This window comes from Monodelphis domestica, chromosome 6 (genome assembly GCF_027887165.1).
Source record: "Monodelphis domestica isolate mMonDom1 chromosome 6, mMonDom1.pri, whole genome shotgun sequence".
Lineage (NCBI taxonomy): Eukaryota > Metazoa > Chordata > Mammalia > Didelphimorphia > Didelphidae > Monodelphis > Monodelphis domestica.
The window spans coordinates 139,787,937-139,807,851 of NC_077232.1; the positions used below are offsets into that span (position 1 = coordinate 139,787,937).

Here is a 19,915-nt window from a genome sequence, read left to right on the forward strand (position 1 = left end):
CCCTTAAGCTATCTCAAATGAGATAGTTTATATAAAAATACTTTAAATAACATAAAATGCCATACAAATGAAAGGTGCTATTTTTAAATATTATTCTCATCATTTTTACTTCATCCTTGGTCTTTTCCTAGACCAGAGTAAACCAAAGGCTCTCTGACCTCTTGGACCTTTTAGCCTCCAGATTCTTGTTTATGATATCAAGTCCCTCTGGGATATTGACCACCTCACCCCAAATGAAAGCCATTGAAACAAACATACCCAAGATCTCTAATGATCTTTACTCCTGCCCAAATAACTTTTTCTACCATCTATATCCTACACAGTAATATTGTAACAGTATATATAAATATATTATAATATAATATATGAATAAATATATAATATACAAATATTATAACAGTATATATAGTAATATAACAGTAGTAATATAGAAAGGACATATTAGCTAAAAGGCATTGCAGGGGGAAAAAAAGGAAGAATATGTAGGAATATAAGTTAGGGATGGATTGGTTTTCTAGGGTTAGTTGAAAGAAGGGAATTTTGAGATAAGCCCTGGGAGAGGATTCTGGGTAGGAAATGAATTGTGGGAATCTGAACTGAAAAATACTGAAACTACTTCCTTCTTGGATTTCTTTTGAGCTGGAAGTAGGGTTTGTCTCTCTGCCTGAATTCCCATCAAGCTAAAGGAGGGGTTTTGCTCTAAGAGATTCTCCCTGGATAGTCAAGATTTTGCAGAGAAATCTTTGACTTCTAGGTAGAGAATTTATTTGGAGGAAACCATTTTCCCTGAGTCCAAAGATCATCTGCCAGTGGTCCATATGCCAGAATTCCTCTTGAGCTAAGGTAATCCAAAGTTTTCCATCTATAACTTTGAGTTACTTAATAGCCAAACCCAGGGTTTTTCCTTTCTTTATTAATTACTGTTGAGAAGATTAGGATAAGTCAGATAGAGGGGGAAAGGGTTTTAGGTAGCATAGGGAGCTATAGGCAGAACCCCAAGAAGAAACAGAAGGCTCCTCCTAAGCAGGGGACTTAGAAGTTGGGTGGAGGTAGTTTGAAGAGTGCTAGAGTCCTATCTACCAGTTTCCCTTATTCCCTTTATTAAAATAAACTGTGTTTCCATAAGCCCAGGGTTTTGTGCTTAACTGGCCCTGGGGAGTTCCTAGGTGGGTTGTAACATCTAACATCCCTCTAAGACAGTTCCCCATTACAAGTAGGTGGTCCAAGAAAGGAGCTGTAATGATCTAACCTATAAAGAAAGTCTGTCTGCCTTCAATCCGATACTATGAACTACATGATTTGTAGGTATGCCTCAACACATTGGTTTAGAAACACCATGCTTCCTTGACTTGAGATTGTAGCTCTCTTATCAGTAACAAACATTCATAGATTCACAGAAAGAAATTAAGCTTGATAAGAGCCTTTAAAAAGTTATGACCATCAAAATAATTGGAGAAATATTAACTATTCATGGAAGGGAAGAGAAAATATAATTAAAATGACAATCTTACCTAGAATAATCTATTTAATTAATGCCATTCCAATCAAATTACCAAAAAATTATCTTAGTGAGCTAGAAAAAAATAATAAAATTTATTTCGAAGAACAGAAGATCAAGAATAGCAGAAAAATTAATAAAAAATGTAAAGGAAGGAGGTTTAGCAATACCAGATTTTAAACTGTATTATAAAGCAATAATTATCAAAGCTATCTGGTACTGGCTAAGATATAGAAAGGTAGATTGGTAGAACAGAACAGACATACAACAAACAGTAGTAAAAGATATAATCTTATATTTGACAAAAATAGAGATCAGGCTACTGGGATTAAAAAAAATCATTATTTGGTGAAAATTGATGAGACAGCTGGAAAGTATTTTGTAGAAACTAGGTACAGATCAATATTTTACACCATTCACTAAGAAAAGATCAAACTGGATACATAATTCAGACATAAAAGGAGATATAAGCAAATTAGAAAAATAGGAAACACATTACCTATCAGATTGATGGATAAGAGAGGAATTTATGAGTAAACAAGAGATGGAGAACAGTACAAGATATAAAAAGGATAATTTTGAGTACACTAAGCTGAAAACGTTTTGCACAAATAAAAGAAATGTTGCAAAGATTAGAAGAAAAGTAGAAAATTGACGGGAAATTTTCAGTCCCTCAGACAGAAGTCTTATGTTGAAAATTGAGAACTTTGTCAAATTTATGGACAGAAGAGCCATTCCCAAATTGATAAATGGCCAAAAGATAAGAACAGACAATTTTTGGATGAAGAAATCAAAACCATATATAGTAAATGGAAAAAAATTCTCTAAATCTAAAACCAATTAGGGGAATGCAACCCAAAAGAATTCTGAGAATCTCACATCCATCAGATTGGTTAAAATGACAAATGCTGGAGAGAATTAGAAAAGTGGGGACACTAACACACTATTGGTAGAACTGTGAACTTGTCCAACCATTTTGGAAAACAATTTGGAATTATACCCAGAGAGCCATAAAACTCTACATCCTTAGACCTAGCAATACCTTTCTTTGCTGGGTCTGTTTCCCAAGGAGATCAGGAGAAAAGGAAAAGAACCTACATGTTCCAAAATATTTACAGCAGGTCTCTTTGTGGTGGCGAAGAATTGGAAATTGAAGGAATATCCATCAACTGGGCTGTGGGTAAGCAAACTGTGTTATATGATTGTGATGGAATTGATTGAAAGAAACAATGGGCAGATTAAGTTTTTTAAAACTGTGAATGAACTATGTGAAATAATGAAGAATGAGGTAAGTAGAATCAAGAGAACATTACATACAGCTACAGATTTCGTATTTAGAGAATAACTTATGAATATTCACCTCCAGAGAATGAACTGAGAAAAAGAAACACCAAAAACATAACCTATATCTTTTGCCAGAAGGGCAAAACTTATATATATGTATATATATATATATATATATATATTTACTAAACTTATATATATTTACATATATAAATAATATAAATAAATATATAAATATACATATTTATATACATATATACACATATACATATATATAAATTCTAAAAAATAATTTTATCAAAAACAAACTAAAATTTAAAAAAAAATTGATATTGAAATCCTGGAAGCAATATCTAAATGAAGGAAGCCACTTCTAGTGTCCTCCTTGGGGTTTTTTTCAGGGACTCTAGAGGATTTTGAGCTTTGTATGAAAGAATAATTTTTTCCACTTAAATTATGTGCACTTGTACCATAATGATCCAACTCAGGCACTTCACAACATAGAGACTTAAGTCATTTCAAACCTTTAAATGAGAAAAAGATTCTAGGACTCCCTGCAACATTCCTTGGCAAGCAGAGATCTGTGATGGAGGAACAATGTGTAAACAATTATACAACCAGAAAGACTACCTTTCAATTCTTTTTTGCTACATTTTTGTAGCCAAGTGAAAAAGAAATTTTTTAGAAAAAATACCTTTTAAACTTTTCAATCTTTTATCAAGATAGAGAACTTAAGCAACATCTGGCATGTAAACTTTTTATTTCAATCTTTCAAGTGGTTCATTTTTCCTCAGCTTTAAGAAAAGAAACCTGCTTTATTTCACCACACTAGCCATAAATTATTCATTAATTCTGTTTGCTAAACCCATAACTGAGTCCAGATGTTTCTTCTGGAGAGCTATAGTTTAAAAATATAGCAATCTGTGAGGGGTGGAGGTTCAGGTCTTTCTCCCAAGTAAGATGCAGTGTTTATTTAAAAAGAACAATACAGTGATATTTTTTTTTTCAGGGAGGGAACAAAGGGGAATAAAAGGGACTGAAATAGCCATAGTTCTATGTGACTAATACCAGATTCATCTCTAGAGCACTGCCCTCCCACTATACTGAAAATCACTAGTATAGACTGGAGGTTCCATCCTATAGCTTTTAAAGGAAAACAGTCTCCACTTGCCACACAATGAGTAAATATTTACAGGGCTTTAAAGACACATCTTAACATGACAAAGTCAAAGATTCTTCTTTGTAGTTGAATTAGAATTCAAATAAGCATTTCTGAACCCAAATCAAGAAGAATCATTTTTCAAAAAAGAGAATACTATTTATATTAATAGTTGTGGTCTTACAAAAATGTAAATACCAACCAACTTGGGAGTAAACAGATTATTATGAAAAGTACTATTTAGTAAAGGAATTAATTTAGGCCATGGCTTGTTTTCTATAACACTGTAAAAATTAATCTCTGTCAAAGAAAAACAAATAACATTTTCTTCACTCATCAAAATAGAGGTACTGATGTTTATTTCTTCATTAGCTGCTGTTTAATAGAATACTATTATTTGGCATAATAGAATGGCATAACAGAATAGAGTGGCATAATCGAATGCTATTATTTCATAATAAATTATCAAAGGAATGGTTTCTGTGATTTTTAAATTTCCTCCATCTTGCTTGGTCTAGCACCCAAGAATGTGCACACCTACACTACACAGGCATATGCTAGCTAATGACAAATCAGAATCAACTAACTGCCCCCCTGGGCTGTCCTAAGCCAAGCTTGAGCCACCATTGGCATGTGTGAGGTACAGGAAGTGAGGTAGAGAACAGCCTCTGGAGTTCACTCACTTCCTGTGGACAGGGCTAGGTGCCAGTTGAATTCTGGAGCTCGAGCTGGGAGGAGGCCTGCAGACAGCTTTCCTTCAAATCGGTGAGTGAACGGACTGACTCCCTTCTTTGCCTTGGCCCTCCAAGGCCTAAAACTCCCTCTGGCTCTGCCAGGAGGTTGAGTTAACCTCTTCCTTCTCTCCCTCTTCCCTTCTCTCCCTCTTTCTCTCCCTCTAATATTTCTTACTCCCATTGTAATTAAATTACCATGATACTCCATTCTGATTTGATGTTTCATTTAGGAATTTCATAAGTGAATTCCTTGGCGACCTTAAATTAATATATATTCAGTCTTAAATCATAAATCCAATTTAACATTTCTAAGAAACTAGGGAAGACTTGTATGAACTGATGCATTATGAAGTGAGAACCAGGAGAATAATTTATGTAAAAACAATAACATTGTAAAGACAAACAACTTTGAAAGACTTAAGAACTGAGATCAATAAAATGACCAGAGGGCTGACAAAGAAATTGTACCCTCTTTCTTACAGAAAAAGAAGTAAACAAGCTTTTTTGTTGTTGTTATTAAGTAGGTGCCAGTCAGAACATCAAGGACTTAATAAATATTGCTTCTTTTGATCCTCAAGATAACCTTATGAGGTAGGTGGTATTATTATCCTCATTTTACAGTGGAGGAAACTGAGGCAGATAGCAGTTAAGTGACTTGACTGAGTAGTAACTGAACATCTATTATGTACAGAAGCACCATGAAAAGTATTGTAGAGTGCAAGAAAGGAGAATGACATGATCCCTAATCAAAAGGAGCTTATAAGATAGTCAAAAACATAAGCCATAAGTATAGTCATCTGTTGTGTTTACTAATATCATCATCATCATCATTATCATCATCACTGGAATACACTGGAATTCTGGGTGGCACAGTGGATATAGTGCTAGGATTAGGATTAGGAAGACTTATCATCTTCATAAATTCAAATCTGACCGTGTGACCCTGGACAAATCACTTAACCCTGTCTGCCCCAGTTTCTTCATCTGTAAAATGAACTGGAGAAGGAAATGGCAAAATACTCCAGTATCTTTGCAAATAAAACCCCACAAGGGGTCACAAAGAGTTGGACATAATTGAAAACAATAATAACAAAGCAGAATTCTGTAGAGGTAAGATAGGATTAGATGACTTCCTTGATCCACTTTGACTCTGAAGTTCTGTGACTTCATTTGAGTTTCAGCCAGTTTCCAGATCCTATTCACTATCTACAGATCAGCTGGCATGATTCAGGGTAGGTGGGGCAAATAGACATTAGTGTTAGAACAGGCAATGGAAGTAGATTATACTGGACTGAGTAGTGGCCTATAGGACTCTCTGCAGAAGTAGGCAGCATGGTGGTGGAGTCAGAATAGGTCCAAGTCTAATCAAGAATGGAAAACAGGGCCAAAGGGAGCAGAGATGACGCAGGGAATAGAGCCAATCTCAAACTAAGAGTCCATATGGGACAAAAGAATTGCTGCTTTCAGCACATGCTCCAAATAGCCTAGATAAGTCAGAGAACCAGATGGACCTAGTTCATTGTTCTATTGTGTTTTCATTCTTATCTGTTCATTTTGGTGAACCAGTTTTTTAAACTATTTCATGTAGAGAAAGTAAAGAATATTTTTTACAAGGATTACATCAGAGATAGTTTTGAACTATCAGTGTTTATATTACAATTGGAGCCTTTTACTTCGTTAAGCTGTTTTCATGGATAAGCATATCACTTACTTTCTAGCAGATTTGTCCATCTGTTTTTCATCTCAATGCATTTTCATCTCCCTGTACTACATTTTCTTAAAAGGTTTCTGATTATTTTTTACATTAGCATATACAAAGAAAATTGTGATTTGTTTTAATATCTCCTTTGCAATGGAATTAGAAACCATTTTCTCAGGCCCCTCTGCCTTCTAGCATCCTACTATCAGGTCTCCCTAATTATAAAATTCACAAGATGGTTATAAGAAACAAATAAAATATGCACAGTACTGAGTAACCTATAAAATTATATATACACACATATAAGTTAATGTTATTCCCTCTATCAAAATAAACTACTACTTCCCCTTCAAGCTACAATTCATACTTCTTCCTTTCATTGCCAAAGTCTTTGAAAAGGCAAATTGCCATGGTATGGTCACTGTTTGCCTCCTGACCAAAGTGGCTAGTGATTACACAATTTGATGGAAACTTCTTTTGTGTAAGGTTACTAATTAGTATATTCTTGGACAAATCTCATAATATATTCACACTCTCTGGGGCTTTCTCCCTGCCCTTTGATATGTCTGATCACTTTAGCCACCTCAATACTCTAACCTTAGATTCCACTAAGACATTTACTCTTAATATAATGAAGGAAATAGGACATGCATAAAGAAGAAGAAAAGTGCTTCAAAGAAACAAGTACAAATAAAAGGTAGCAAATAAGTCCAAGAGCCCCCAAAGAGGAAGCAGAATTGCCAACTGAGCAGAGTATGACAGCCTGCATGCTGCCATTCACTCCTGGTTCTGCTAATCTATGGCAGATTGTTCTTTCCTGACTGCCTTTACTTCTCTGACCATTAGCCATGAATTCCAATTCCTGAGCTCTCACTGTTTTCTCTTTATCTTTTCACAAACATCCATCATGAACTCATTCACTCAGGAGATTTCAATGACTACATACATCTGGAGCCCTAAAATGTTGTTTATGTCTAAAGGATCTCTCATTTAAGGTGTGTTGCTGAAACCTAAAACTATATTGCATCCAACAATAAACTCACTAGTGCCCCCTCTCCCAATTCATCATCCTTTTCCTAGCAGTCATATTATCAACTATGGAAATTACCAAAAATGATGCCATCCTCTTTGGATTCCCCAAAGTTTCAAACTAGATGGAAAATAAGAAACTTTTCACCAAAACCCAGGGGAAAAAATGCAACAAAATCAACACACAAGAAAGCAAGCAGAGAAGAACTTCATCAGTTTGCATATGTTCCCCTGAAGCTCTTTGCAGGCAGAAAGGACCAAGAACTTGAGGCTTGTGAACCTTAAAAAATTCTCAGACTCTACTTCGTAAGGTTTGGTTAAGACCATTCCCCATTTTAAACAATGAAGGAACTTAGATCAGGAATGTGAGACCTCTACTCCACCCCTACTTAAGCATGCTTTAGGTGAAGAAACTCCTTGCTGAACAATGAAAAATACTTAAACCCATACTTATAGTAAGGCAAAAGTTCTTAAGCTGTGCCTATTTTTAGATCTAATACAAAAGGGTGCTAAGTACCTATAAAGGTCAGGCAACATGTGAATTTACAAGGAGCAAAGAGGTGAGAATTTACTCAGAGGTTTTCTCAGGTGTGAACTTAATCAAAAATTTAAGCCTACTTAGGTGTGAATTAAGAATGGTCAGTCCTTTGGAAAACGTCTACTGTGATTGATAGATGTGAGAACTTAGGGGAGGTGACATAGGAGAAAATTCCCTTTAAAAGGAGATGAAAAGCTGAGAGAAGGGACTGTCTCAGAAGAATTCTCTCTGGAGATGGAGCTGGCCAAAGCTTCCTGGTGTCTCTCTGAACACTAGAATTTTGCTTGGGACAAATCTTGTGGTGAGTGGATTGAAGACTGACTGATCTCTCTCTCTCTTAAGGCTGGCCTAAGCTGGCCTAGCCTTTTTTCTCATTATTCCTTTTTCTCTCTCTCTCTCTCTTTCTTTAATTCCTCATTTGTATTAATTAAAATCTCTATAAAACCCAGTTGACTTGGGTATATTTCATATTTGGGAATTTTTCCCTGGTGACCACCTTATATTTGATTTAAAACAAGACACTGTCTTGAAACCATATTTTCTGCGGTCACAATTTAAACAAAACACTCTTTTATCTGCCACAGTTTATAGACTCCCACTATTTTAATCACTACAGGCTCTTTACACTATTATTAACGACCACTACAGTCTTAGAAGCCCCATCAGCCTCTAAGGAGTTGATTTGCTACAAGCAAAACAAAATTCTTTATCTGCATTCAGAAAAGACATCAGTTTGAATAGAAAATGAGCATGGCAGAAAAGTCATTCCTAAAAATATCAAGCTTAATATGTAACAAAAGTGTTACCCAACAGCTAAATATATATATACATAAATATATATATATATATATATATATATATACACACACACACACACACACACACACATACATATATATATAGCTACTAATCAGATTGTATCAATGAAAACATAGTCTCCAGCATGAGGGAGATGACAGTCCTGATTAATTCGGTCATGGGAGTCAGGTTACATCAGACACACTGTATCTAATTCTGGCCCTCACAATGCCAAGGTGAAACATGTACCAAATGGTACCAGGATGGAGAAAAGACTAGAAACCATTCCACACAAGGATAAATTGAAGAATTAGTGTAAAATTTGTGAAGAACTGATTATTTTTTCACTGTAGGATATTTATAGCTTTGAAATTCCTTCTAGCAATGTAGACCCATCTAAGACTTATTGGAAATTGCAAGGAGTAACCTAAGGCTTAAAGGTTAAGTAACTTGTCCTGGGTCCCATTGGTAGTAGTAAGTTTTAGAGGTAGAACTTAAGTCTAAGTCTTCCTGCCTCCAAACCTAGCATTCTTCTCAATACACAAAGCTGCCACTACCAGTTAAAGAGGAAGGGTATCTTTAGCCAGAAGAGAAGATCCAATGGAGGAATATAATAGTATAATTATATAGTCTATAATAGAATATAATATAAAGAGACCAAAAGTGCAGAGGTAGATAGAAACTGGTTCAATGTAAAAAAATACCAAGTAGGTAGGCAGGAGAGTGGCTCAGTGCATAGGGCACTAGGATTGGAATCAGGTTTAAATTCGACCTCAGATACTTAACTAGCTATGTGAACCTGGGCAAATCATTTAACCTTGTTTGCCTCAGTTTCCTCATCTGTAAAATGATTTAGAGAAGGAAAAGTCAAAATACACACTTTCTTTCCCAAGAAAACCCTATAAATAGTCCATGGGGTCAGGAAGAGTTCAACCCAAATGAACAAATGAACAACAATAACAAAGAAATATAATATAATAATAATGCTGAGAAAACGAGGAATACGATTGAATTCCCCCACTGCCAGAGGACTTCAGGATGACCACTGGGCATGATGTTATAGAAATGACACCTGTTTAGTTCCCAGAGAAACATGACAGTCTGAGAGTGGTAGCACCCCTTGCCACCCTGCCAGAGACTCTGAGTCTCGTTTCCCCTCTATCTCTCACAGTCAATACCTGGAGAAGCAAGTTATATGAAGAAGGGGACATTGACTTCTAGTCAAATCAGTCTAGCTAAAGCAGTAAAGGGCCCTGAGCAAAAGATCAGATAGCCCATGACAGACAGACAAGCCAAACAATAACACTATCTTGATCACCATCTTCCCTAAGATCCTGATGGAAACAACTCAGGATCTTAAAACCAACGGCCATGCTTCCAGTCCTAATAATCTCAGACATCAGCCTTGGAAGTAGCCCCTGTCAAGAGAGACCCTGGAAGTTGTTTCTGTAGGGGTTATAGCCACAGCTATTGAATACTCAGAATAGAAAGTTCTTACTCCCAAAGCCTTTGGCATTGTCAAATGGTTTGACATCAGAAAATAATATAATTTTGTCCATGGAAAGGAAATTAAAGAAGAGGCATTATTATCTGGTTTCCCATTGTATCCTAAACCTTTAATATATGTAGCCTCTCCCATTAGAATGTGAGCACCTTATGAGAAAAGACTTGTCTTATTTTTCTGTTGGTATCCCCAGACATCAATATAGTGCTTTGCATTTATAAAATGCTTAATAAATACACTTTTCATTCATTCTTTTTTTAAAATCCTTACCTTCCATCTTGATTCTAAGGTAGAAGAGCAATAAGGACTAGGCAATGGGGGTCAAGTGACTTACCTAGGGTCACACAACTAAGAAGTATTTGAGACCAGATTTTAACCTATGACCTTATCTCTAGACCTGACTTTCAATCCACTGAGCCACCCAGTTGTCCTCCATTCATTCATTTGTTCAAGTTGGCTTAGATGACCTCTAAGGTTCTTTCTAGGTCTGTGATTTTGACTCCTTTCTACCCCATTTCCTTTTTTTAGCAAGTTTATCACTAAACATTTTTGTTTCTTCCTTTGTAAAATGTTTTGGATCTATCACTTCTTTTCCATTCCCACAAACAAAATTTTAGCTGAAGTCCTCACTTCAAACTACTCCCAAAACTTCTGGATTGGACTACTTTCATTGACATTAATCCATTCTATTCCAGTAGTAAGAATTCTTCTGAAGCACTGATTTAATTTCCTCCTTAATCCAAAAGTGACTATAAATTGTTTATCAAATAAAATGAAAATTGTGGATCATATCATTCAAGAAACTCCACAAACTGTTCAGGCCATTTACATTGGAAATAAGCAAGAAAGGAATAAAAGTCAGACAAGACAGATGGAAAGAGTGTTTGAATGTGTTTTCTTTACTATCTTTCAAAGTCTTTCAAAATGATCAGGAGATTAGCTATCATTTGATTTTATGTCTCCTTATAGTAAGTATGGGCAATCATATTCTGCCTCTCTCTTTGTAAACCACTGGTTTCTTCAGGCCAGTTCCCTGAGCAAATTCCCACAATGGCTTCTCATTGCCTATATGATCAAGTAGAACCAGCTTAAAGGCCCTGTATAATCTGATCCCACTTTCTCTGTCCAACCAATGTCAAACATGAATCCTCTCCTTCACTCTAGCTGGACTTTATCCTTCCTCACCCTGTATACCTTTCCCAACCTTTGCTTATGCTATTCCTTCTACCATTCCTCTTCCCTACCCTCACCTTGACTACCATTTCCCTAGATTTTAAATGAAGTTTTAATTAAATCTTCTTTTATTTTTTCTTTTAATTCTTTTAATTAAATCTTCTACAATGCCAGCCCAGATAATAGGATCAGAGGACATTGTGCTTGGCAGGGATTTTAAACATCATCTAGATAAGCTCCTCCATTTTAAAGATGAGAAAATGGAATGTTCACTGAAAGAAGAACTAGACCAAATACATGGCAAATTGAGTGTAGCAGGGCTGGGACTTGAACCACAGTCTTCTAAGTTCAAATCCAGGACTCTTCCATGACATTTTTTTTATATTCCTCCAAAGTATCTCCTCAGTATATCGCACACAGTGGCTACTCATCAAATATCTGCATAAGCTCTGTATAGCTTTATTTACTTGCCTATGTCTGCTGTATGTACAGACTCTTTAAAGGCAAGAAACCCTCTGAATGATGCTTGGAGAGTTTAAGGGAGGAGATTAAATGACTCTTCTATAGTATGTTACATTTGGGTTTCTTTTAGGCTGTGGTTTGACTAGCCAGCCATTAAAATCCCTTTCACCTGTCAAGGTCTATGGTTCTTCTTTTCTTTTGTATTTCCCCAAGATGCTCATATATCTACAGCAGGCACTCAAATGTAGCTAACTCCACAAAATAGTTATACATTCCAGGAAATCAAAATTGATGCATTGATATTATTGATTATTATGTTATAAAGCTTTTAGTGACTTAAAGATAAAATTATAATAGGGAGATTGAATATTTTGTTTTAGAATATTAAAAAATTACCACCAGCAAAAGGTCTAAATATATTTTTCCTTTCCTTTTTAGATTAAAAAAAATCTTTACTTTCTGTCTAAGAATTGACACTTAGTATTGATTTCAATGTGGAAAAATTGTAAGGGCTAGGCAATTGAGGTTAAGTGACTTGCCCAGGGTCATGTAGCTAGGAAATGTTTGAGGCCAGATTTGAACCCAGGACCTCTAGGTTTGGCTATCTATCTACTGAGCCACTTAGCTGCCCTTAAATATATTTTTTCAATTCATAAATAATACATTCACAAGGAAGGAGAAGGTCAAGAAGCTAATTTGACTCTTACTACATCTATATCCCTTCTGGCCAAAAGTATTTGTGTGAGCAAAGAACTATGAATTATCGAAGTACGTAGCTTCTTTCCATGGCTCCCAAGTAAGTGGACATATTTAGAAGTTTAAACAAAAAAAGACATCACACATAAAATTATGATACAGTTCCAGAACCATATGGGCTGTTACAACCATGTGAATAATAGGAGAAAGATTGAGAAAATATATACTCCATGTGAAATTTCATATCTGAGAAATAGAGAGTCATAGGGTGACTCCCTTAAGTATTCTTAAGAACAATCTTATATTATACCTAAATGGTACATCTATGAAATTCTATAGTTTGATTTATTTTAATGTTCATAGGATATAGTTATTACAATATTAGAAAAAAATATTTTAAAAGCTATGCACTAAATTTTGTCAGCCAGAGAATAGCTTTGTTCCATGTTCTCATTACCTAGAAACATTCCTATGGGAAGTTAAAAAAGCAAAATACACATCTTACTTGGATTGGGCTAAGCAGCCAGGTGCTATTATGGTATAATTCTCTTCCTTTTTCTGGAGTGCAGTGAGTTCTACCATATTAACCATCACATCATTTGTGTGGCCTGGAAGTTTGGGAAGAAATGAAATCATCTTCTCTACTAAGTTGTCTCCATGATGTCCAACAGCTCCTATTGAAACAAAAATTTGAATGAAAATGGTCAATGGAATGGGAAAAAAAACATTGCTCTTAGAGAAAAAATAGTTAAATCACTGTTCAGAAGCCAAATAAACAGTGTACCAAGTTGCCCTGCCAACTAAAGAAATTATGATGTAGAATACTGGACTAGAAGGAATTTTAGAGGTCTTGTTACAGATACAGAGATGAATGAAACATGTATTAAGTGCTTACTGTATGCAAAGCACTGGAGATTGAAATAGAAAAAGTAATACCCTGTGTGACCCCGAGTAAATCACTTAATCTCTATTGCCTAGCCCTTACTGTTCTTCTGCCTAGAATCAATGATTCTGAGATGAAAGATATTAATTAAAAACAAAAAAAAAAGAAAAAAGGAAGAAATGTAATACTGTCCTAGCTCTCAGGGAGCTCAAAGCCTAATAGGAGAAACAATGCATACAGAAAGTTTCAGCTGCAGGTCAAATGGGAAAAGTTCTATGGTCCTTTGGGTACAGAAGCAACGTAGATGGTAATATCTCTTTTAATGTCATTTCTGCTGACAAAACTTTATCACTTTCTAATGTTGAACAATTTGACAGTGTCAAAATCTTTGGTGTTCTGAGTCTTTAGTAGCTGTTACCATAGCACCTGAAGAAACAACTTCCAGCCTACATCTTAATAGTAGCTGCTTCCCACTCTGATATTTGAAGATGCTGGGCTAGAAACAATGTTATTCCCAAGGCTTTTGTGTATAGAGTCCTGGGTTATCTACATCAGGTTGTAAGGTGGTGTTTTGACTAGCCTGACACATGCTGCCTACTGTCTGTTTGTCTCTGTCTCTCTCTGTATAGTACTTTTTTTTCCCTTAAGGTCCCTAGGCCTTAGGTGAAGAACCAATGAAGCTGAGGGGAAGGACCACCTTTCCAGGTTTTAAGGACCAAGTAGGAGTTTTCAAGGGTGATCACACTAGAAGAACTCCTGCCCTGAGGGAGCTGACATTCTGTCTCTCAGGATTGTGGTTTAGGGTGCTTTGTGAGTGATCGTTAATGGCAGGACAAGTTGGGCTCCATAGAGCCTCAAATGCCCAAGGGACTCCGTGAGGAAGCTGGCACAGCACTGGGTTCTGACTGTGCCCACCACATCTCTCACCCAGTCAGTGGAAATGTTGCTATGGTGAATGAGATGAGATTACTGGGAGTGCAGAATGAGTGTTCTCTCAGGGAAAGTCCCTGACAGCTCAGCTCTGGAGGGGTGGCTAAGGATTTGTTGAAGTTCTCAGGTTCTTTTAATATGTCCTGCAGGATCTGGGTAAAGTACAAAACTTTGTGGCTTTTACTGAGGGTCTTGCTGGGATTCTCCCACCCACTCTTCTGCCCCCTACACTCTGCAGCTTCAGCTATACTTGCTGGCCCATCCTTTGTGTGGTTGGAAATGAGTGAGAAATGAGTCTTTGCTTTTTAAATGAATTTTCCAAGGATCTATACTATTAATAAAGGCAGGAAAACAGATTAGAATTGAAAGCTCCTTATTTCCTGACTAGTGTTATGCCCTTTTCATGACACCACAATGCCTTTCTGAAACATCATGGTTCAGAAAAGTGTATGTAGTGAAAGTAAAGAATTCTGGGCTATTCCTCAAGTGATGGGCATTCCCTTAGTTAACAGTTTTGTTTGTTTTGCTACTACAAAAAGAACAGCTAGGAATATTTTTGCATATATGGGGCTTTTTGCTCTTTCTCTGATCCCTTTTGAGTATAGGCCTAGAAATGGAATAACTAGGTCAAAGGGATGCATTATTTAGAAACTATTTGTGTACAATTACAAATTGCTTTTCAGAAAAGTCAGACCCATTTACAGGTCTACTACCATCAATATGCTTACTTTCCCAGAGCCCTGCCAACATTTAGATTTTCTTTTTATAAGCTAATGAAGAATGAAATTAAAAGAATCCAGAGAACATTTTTATAATAACAAGACTATGAAAACAAACAGGCTATACATTCCTCTCCAGGTTGCATTCCTGATTTCCTTTTCCATGGTCAGACCTTGATCCCCAATCCTCCACCTCTGCAGTCTCTTTCTCAATTGTATAACCCTTACTAGAACTTCCATTTTAGTAGGTCACCCAGGCTAGTAATATCTCATTCCTCACAAGACCACGTTGCCCTCAACTTCCTTAACCCTTCTCTTTTCCTCCCTCCTAATTCTGTTTTCCTCTCTTCTTTCCAACTTTTTCAGCTTTCTTTTTTGGTGGTGTTTTCTCCCCTTAGAAAGTAAGCTCTTAATAAGGTGAGGACAGAGACTGCTTTTATTTCCATTTTGTATTAGTATTCCCAGCACTTAGCAAAGAGCATAGCTCACTAAGTGTTTAATAAATGTTAGTTAAATTACTGAGTGACAGAGATGTAATAGATTTAAGGTGTTAAATGAAACATATATTTTGTATACAGTCATTAAGAAAATTTGTTTTGCTTAACTGTATACATTTGTTACAAATTATGTTTTTTTTTCTTTTCAAATGGGGGGAGGATGAGAGAATAATTATATTTCTACTTTTTGTTTTTTAAATAGAGAGGTGGGGTACCACAGATGTAGAATACAGATATAGAATACAGTTGTAGAATATACATTTACTTTCAGATAAGGTCACTATTAGTAGTTTTACTTAATTGTTTTACTTTATTATAAAAGACCTACCATGAACTAGGACTGATCTGTAAAAGTAAAGTTAAAACAAAACACAAAAGAACCCAACTTATCACCTTCTATATGAAACTTTTCCCAACTCCCTTTCTTATTAATTCCCCCCTAAAATTACCTTATATTTACTGTGTTTTTATATGTATCAACTACTATTATGCACCCATGTAAAAATTAAATTAGTCTCTAGTAATAGAAATATTATATTTTATGAGGTTTATTAAAGATTATTAGAAATCAAGGAATAAAGAAGTGCAAAATAAGAAAACCACGTGCCTAGGGCTGATTAGCCCATTCAAAGCTTACTTACTACATCTTGCAATGGCCGAATAGAGAGAGCAAGAGCATAGAAGAGGCCGAGGTAGGTGTTACTGCCAGTTTAAATACTAATTGTGATCTTGTCCAGGTGGAGACTCGGGTGAGATTATAAGGAATTCTGGGAAATACCAAGGACTTCTGGGGATGGAATTCTAGGGTTCAAATCTCCATTTTACATTTCTCCCCTGAGGCCCAAGGAAGACTAGTCTCTCCGCTGGGTCTTGTAAACATACCAACTTTGAAATTACAATAATTTGAGGATAAGAGGAAAAGAGAACAAAACCAATAATTGCTGGATGCCTTGACAAAAAAACAGTTAGGGGGCAGTCCCCTTTGGCATGAAAGTATTCATACAAATAAATGTTCAATCAACCACACCCAAAGTTCATTCTTGATCTTCTCCTGTAGCTTGTGGTCTGTGGAGGCATCTTCATGGTGCCTTCTCCAAACAGTTCAGTTTCTGGATTCGGAGAGGTAGCATGTTTCTTAACCTAAAATTACTCTCAAAAGGAATTTAAACTTTGCAATTTAAAATAATAATATTTATACATTTCCCCCCTGAAGAGGGTGATTGAAAAACACAGGGATCACTTAGGGATGCATGGCTGAGTTATGAGGTATATGAATCAATTGGTAAGAGAAATCAAAAACATTAAAAAAATCAAAATTAAAAAAGATAATTTCTGGATGAAATATAGACTATCAAAGTCTTATGTGTAAAAATTCTAAGTTAAGTTTAAAAAAAATTCTAAGTTAAGGAAAAATAAATCTATAACAGGTCCTTGAATCAGGGCCCAATTAAAGTGATTTAAGCATTGATTCATTTACCCAATCAGTAGCCAGGACTACAGAAAGTTGCCACATTATGAAAGACAGAAAAGGGACTAGATTATAGGAGCCAGGTAAGAGCCAAATTTGAGATACTTGTCTGTAAGTATTTTCTCAAAGAGTGTGGATACAAGGAAGGCCTATGTCTTAACATATGTCAAGTGTCACAACCTCGAGTCTCACACTATGTTCAAGTCCTTTGTATTGGCTTAGAATTTTCATCAACCTCTTTGGGATTGGTTGGTCTCTGACCTTGTGCTCAATTGGCACTGTGCAATGGCTCTTTTGTATATCTTGTCCTGGAATTAGAAAGAGTCATTAAGCAAAGTCCCATAATTTTTATCAATAAATGACATCATTTTTTAAAATAAAATAACAAACAAAAAATGCTATCACTAGTAAGAAAAATTCAATTCAAAGCAATGCTGAGGTTTCACCTTACATTCAAATTGGCAAAAATGATAATAGTAAATATTAGAGTAGAAGAGCACTATGGTAAGACAAGAATACTAAAGTATTGTTGGTGAAGCTGTGAATTTGTCCAACTATTCTGGAAAACAATTTGGAATTCCTTTTAAAAAGTTATTATCCTGTCCATATTCAATGACCCCATAATACCCCATAATAACTAGGTATATGCTACATGCTACAAACAGAATAAAAACAAGAGGGAAAGTCCCATGTTTGCAAAAATATTCACAATGGTACATTTTTATGGCAAAAAAAAAAACTGCAATAAGTGGATGTCCATAGACTGTCTAAAAGATGAGCAAACTACAATACAGGAACGCCATAACAAATGACTAGAATGAAAAAATCATGAAAATTTGGGAAGTCTTTAAGAACTGATATAAAGAATGTAAGAGAATGTAAACTCCAATTACATAAACAAAACCAAGCATTAAAAAGTAGCTGAAATCAGATTAAATGTAAGACCAATCACTGTCTCAAAAGGAAGATGATTGCCCAATTATATGGCAATAAATACACCAATTTAGGAGAAATGGATGAATATATACAAAAATACAAACTGCCTAGACTAACAGAAGAGGAAATAGAATTCCTAAATAATCCCATATCAGAAATTGAAATCCAACAAGGCATCAAAGAACTTCCTAAGAAAAAGTCCCCAGGGCCTGATGGATTCACCTGTGAATTCTATCAAACATTCAGAGAACAGTTAATCCCAATACTATACAAACTATTTGACATAATAAGCAAAGAGGGAGTTCTACCAAACTCCTTTTACGACACAAACATGGTACTGATTCCAAAACCAGGCAGGTCAAAAACAGAGAAAGAAAACTATAGGCCAATCTCCCTAATGAATATAGATGCAAAAATCTTAAATACGATACTAGCAAAAAGACTCCAGGAAGTGATCAGAAGGATCATTCACCATGATCAAGTAGGATTCATACCAGGGATGCAGGGCTGGTTCAACATTAGGAAAACCATCCACATAATTGACCACATCAACAAGCAAACTAGCAAGAATCACATGATTATTTCAATAGATGCAGAAAAAGCCTTTGATAAAATACAACACCCATTCCTATTAAAAACACTAGAAAGCATAGGAATAGAAGGGTCATTCCTAAAAATAATAAACAGTATATATCTAAAACCAACAGCTAATATCATCTGCAATGGGGATAAACTAGATGCATTCCCAATAAGATCAGGAGTGAAACAAGGATGCCCATTATCACCTCTACTATTTGACATTGTACTAGAAACACTAGCAGTAGCAATTAGAGAAGATAAAGGAATTGAAGGCATAAAAATAGGCAAGGAGGAGACCAAGTTATCACTCTTTGCGGATGACATGATGGTCTACTTAAAGAATCCTAGAGATTCAACCAAAAAGCTAATTGAAATAATCAACAACTTTAGCAAAGTTGCAGGATACAAAATAAACCCACATAAATCATCAGCTTTTCTATATATCTCCAACACAGCTCAGCAGCAAGAACTAGAAAGAGAAATCCCATTCAAAATCACCTTAGACAAAATAAAATACCTAGGAATCTACCTCCCAAGACAAACACAGGAACTATATGAACACAACTACAAAACACTCGCCACACAACTAAAACTAGACTTGAACAAATGGAAAAACATTAACTGCTCATGGATAGGACGAGCCAATATAATAAAAATGACCATCCTACCCAAACTTATTTATCTATTTAGTGCCATACCCATTGAACTACCAAAATACTTCTTCACTGATTTAGAAAAAACCATAACAAAGTTCATTTGGAAGAACAAAAGATCAAGGATATCCAGGGAAATAATGAAAAAAAACACATATGATGGGGGCCTTGCAGTCCCAGACCTCAAACTATATTACAAAGCAGCAGTCATCAAAACAATTTGGTACTGGCTAAGAAACAGAAAGGAAGATCAGTGGAATAGACTGGGGGAAAACGACCTCAGCAAGACAGTATACGATAAACCCAAAGATCCCAGCTTTTGGGACAAAAATCCACTATTCGATAAAAACTGCTGGGAAAATTGGAAGACAGTGTGGGAGAGACTAGGAATAGATCAACACCTCACACCCTACACCAAGATAAATTCAAAATGGGTGAGTGACTTAAACATAAAGAAGGAAACCATAAGTAAATTGGGTAAACACAGAATAGTATACATGTCAGACCTTTGGGAGGGGAAAGGCTTTAAAACCAAGCAAGATATAGAAAGAATCACAAAATGTAAAATAAATAATTTTGACTACATCAAACTAAAAAGCTTTTGTACAAACAAAACCAATATAACTAAAATCAGAAGGGAAACAACAAATTGGGAAAAAATCTTCATAGAAACCTC

General features: G+C 35.7%; 1 protein-coding gene across 2 annotated transcripts in view; it reads right to left on the bottom strand.

The window, feature by feature from the left end:
* SCFD2 (sec1 family domain containing 2) overlaps positions 1–19,915 on the bottom strand; it is a 500,196-nt gene that overhangs the window by 466,076 nt on the left and 14,205 nt on the right. For both annotated transcript variants that reach the window (XM_001371348.5, XM_007496459.3), the window contains exon 2: positions 13,080–13,248. In XM_001371348.5, the coding sequence (XP_001371385.2) occupies positions 13,080–13,248 (169 nt within the window). The remainder of the gene's footprint in view (positions 1–13,079; positions 13,249–19,915) is intronic.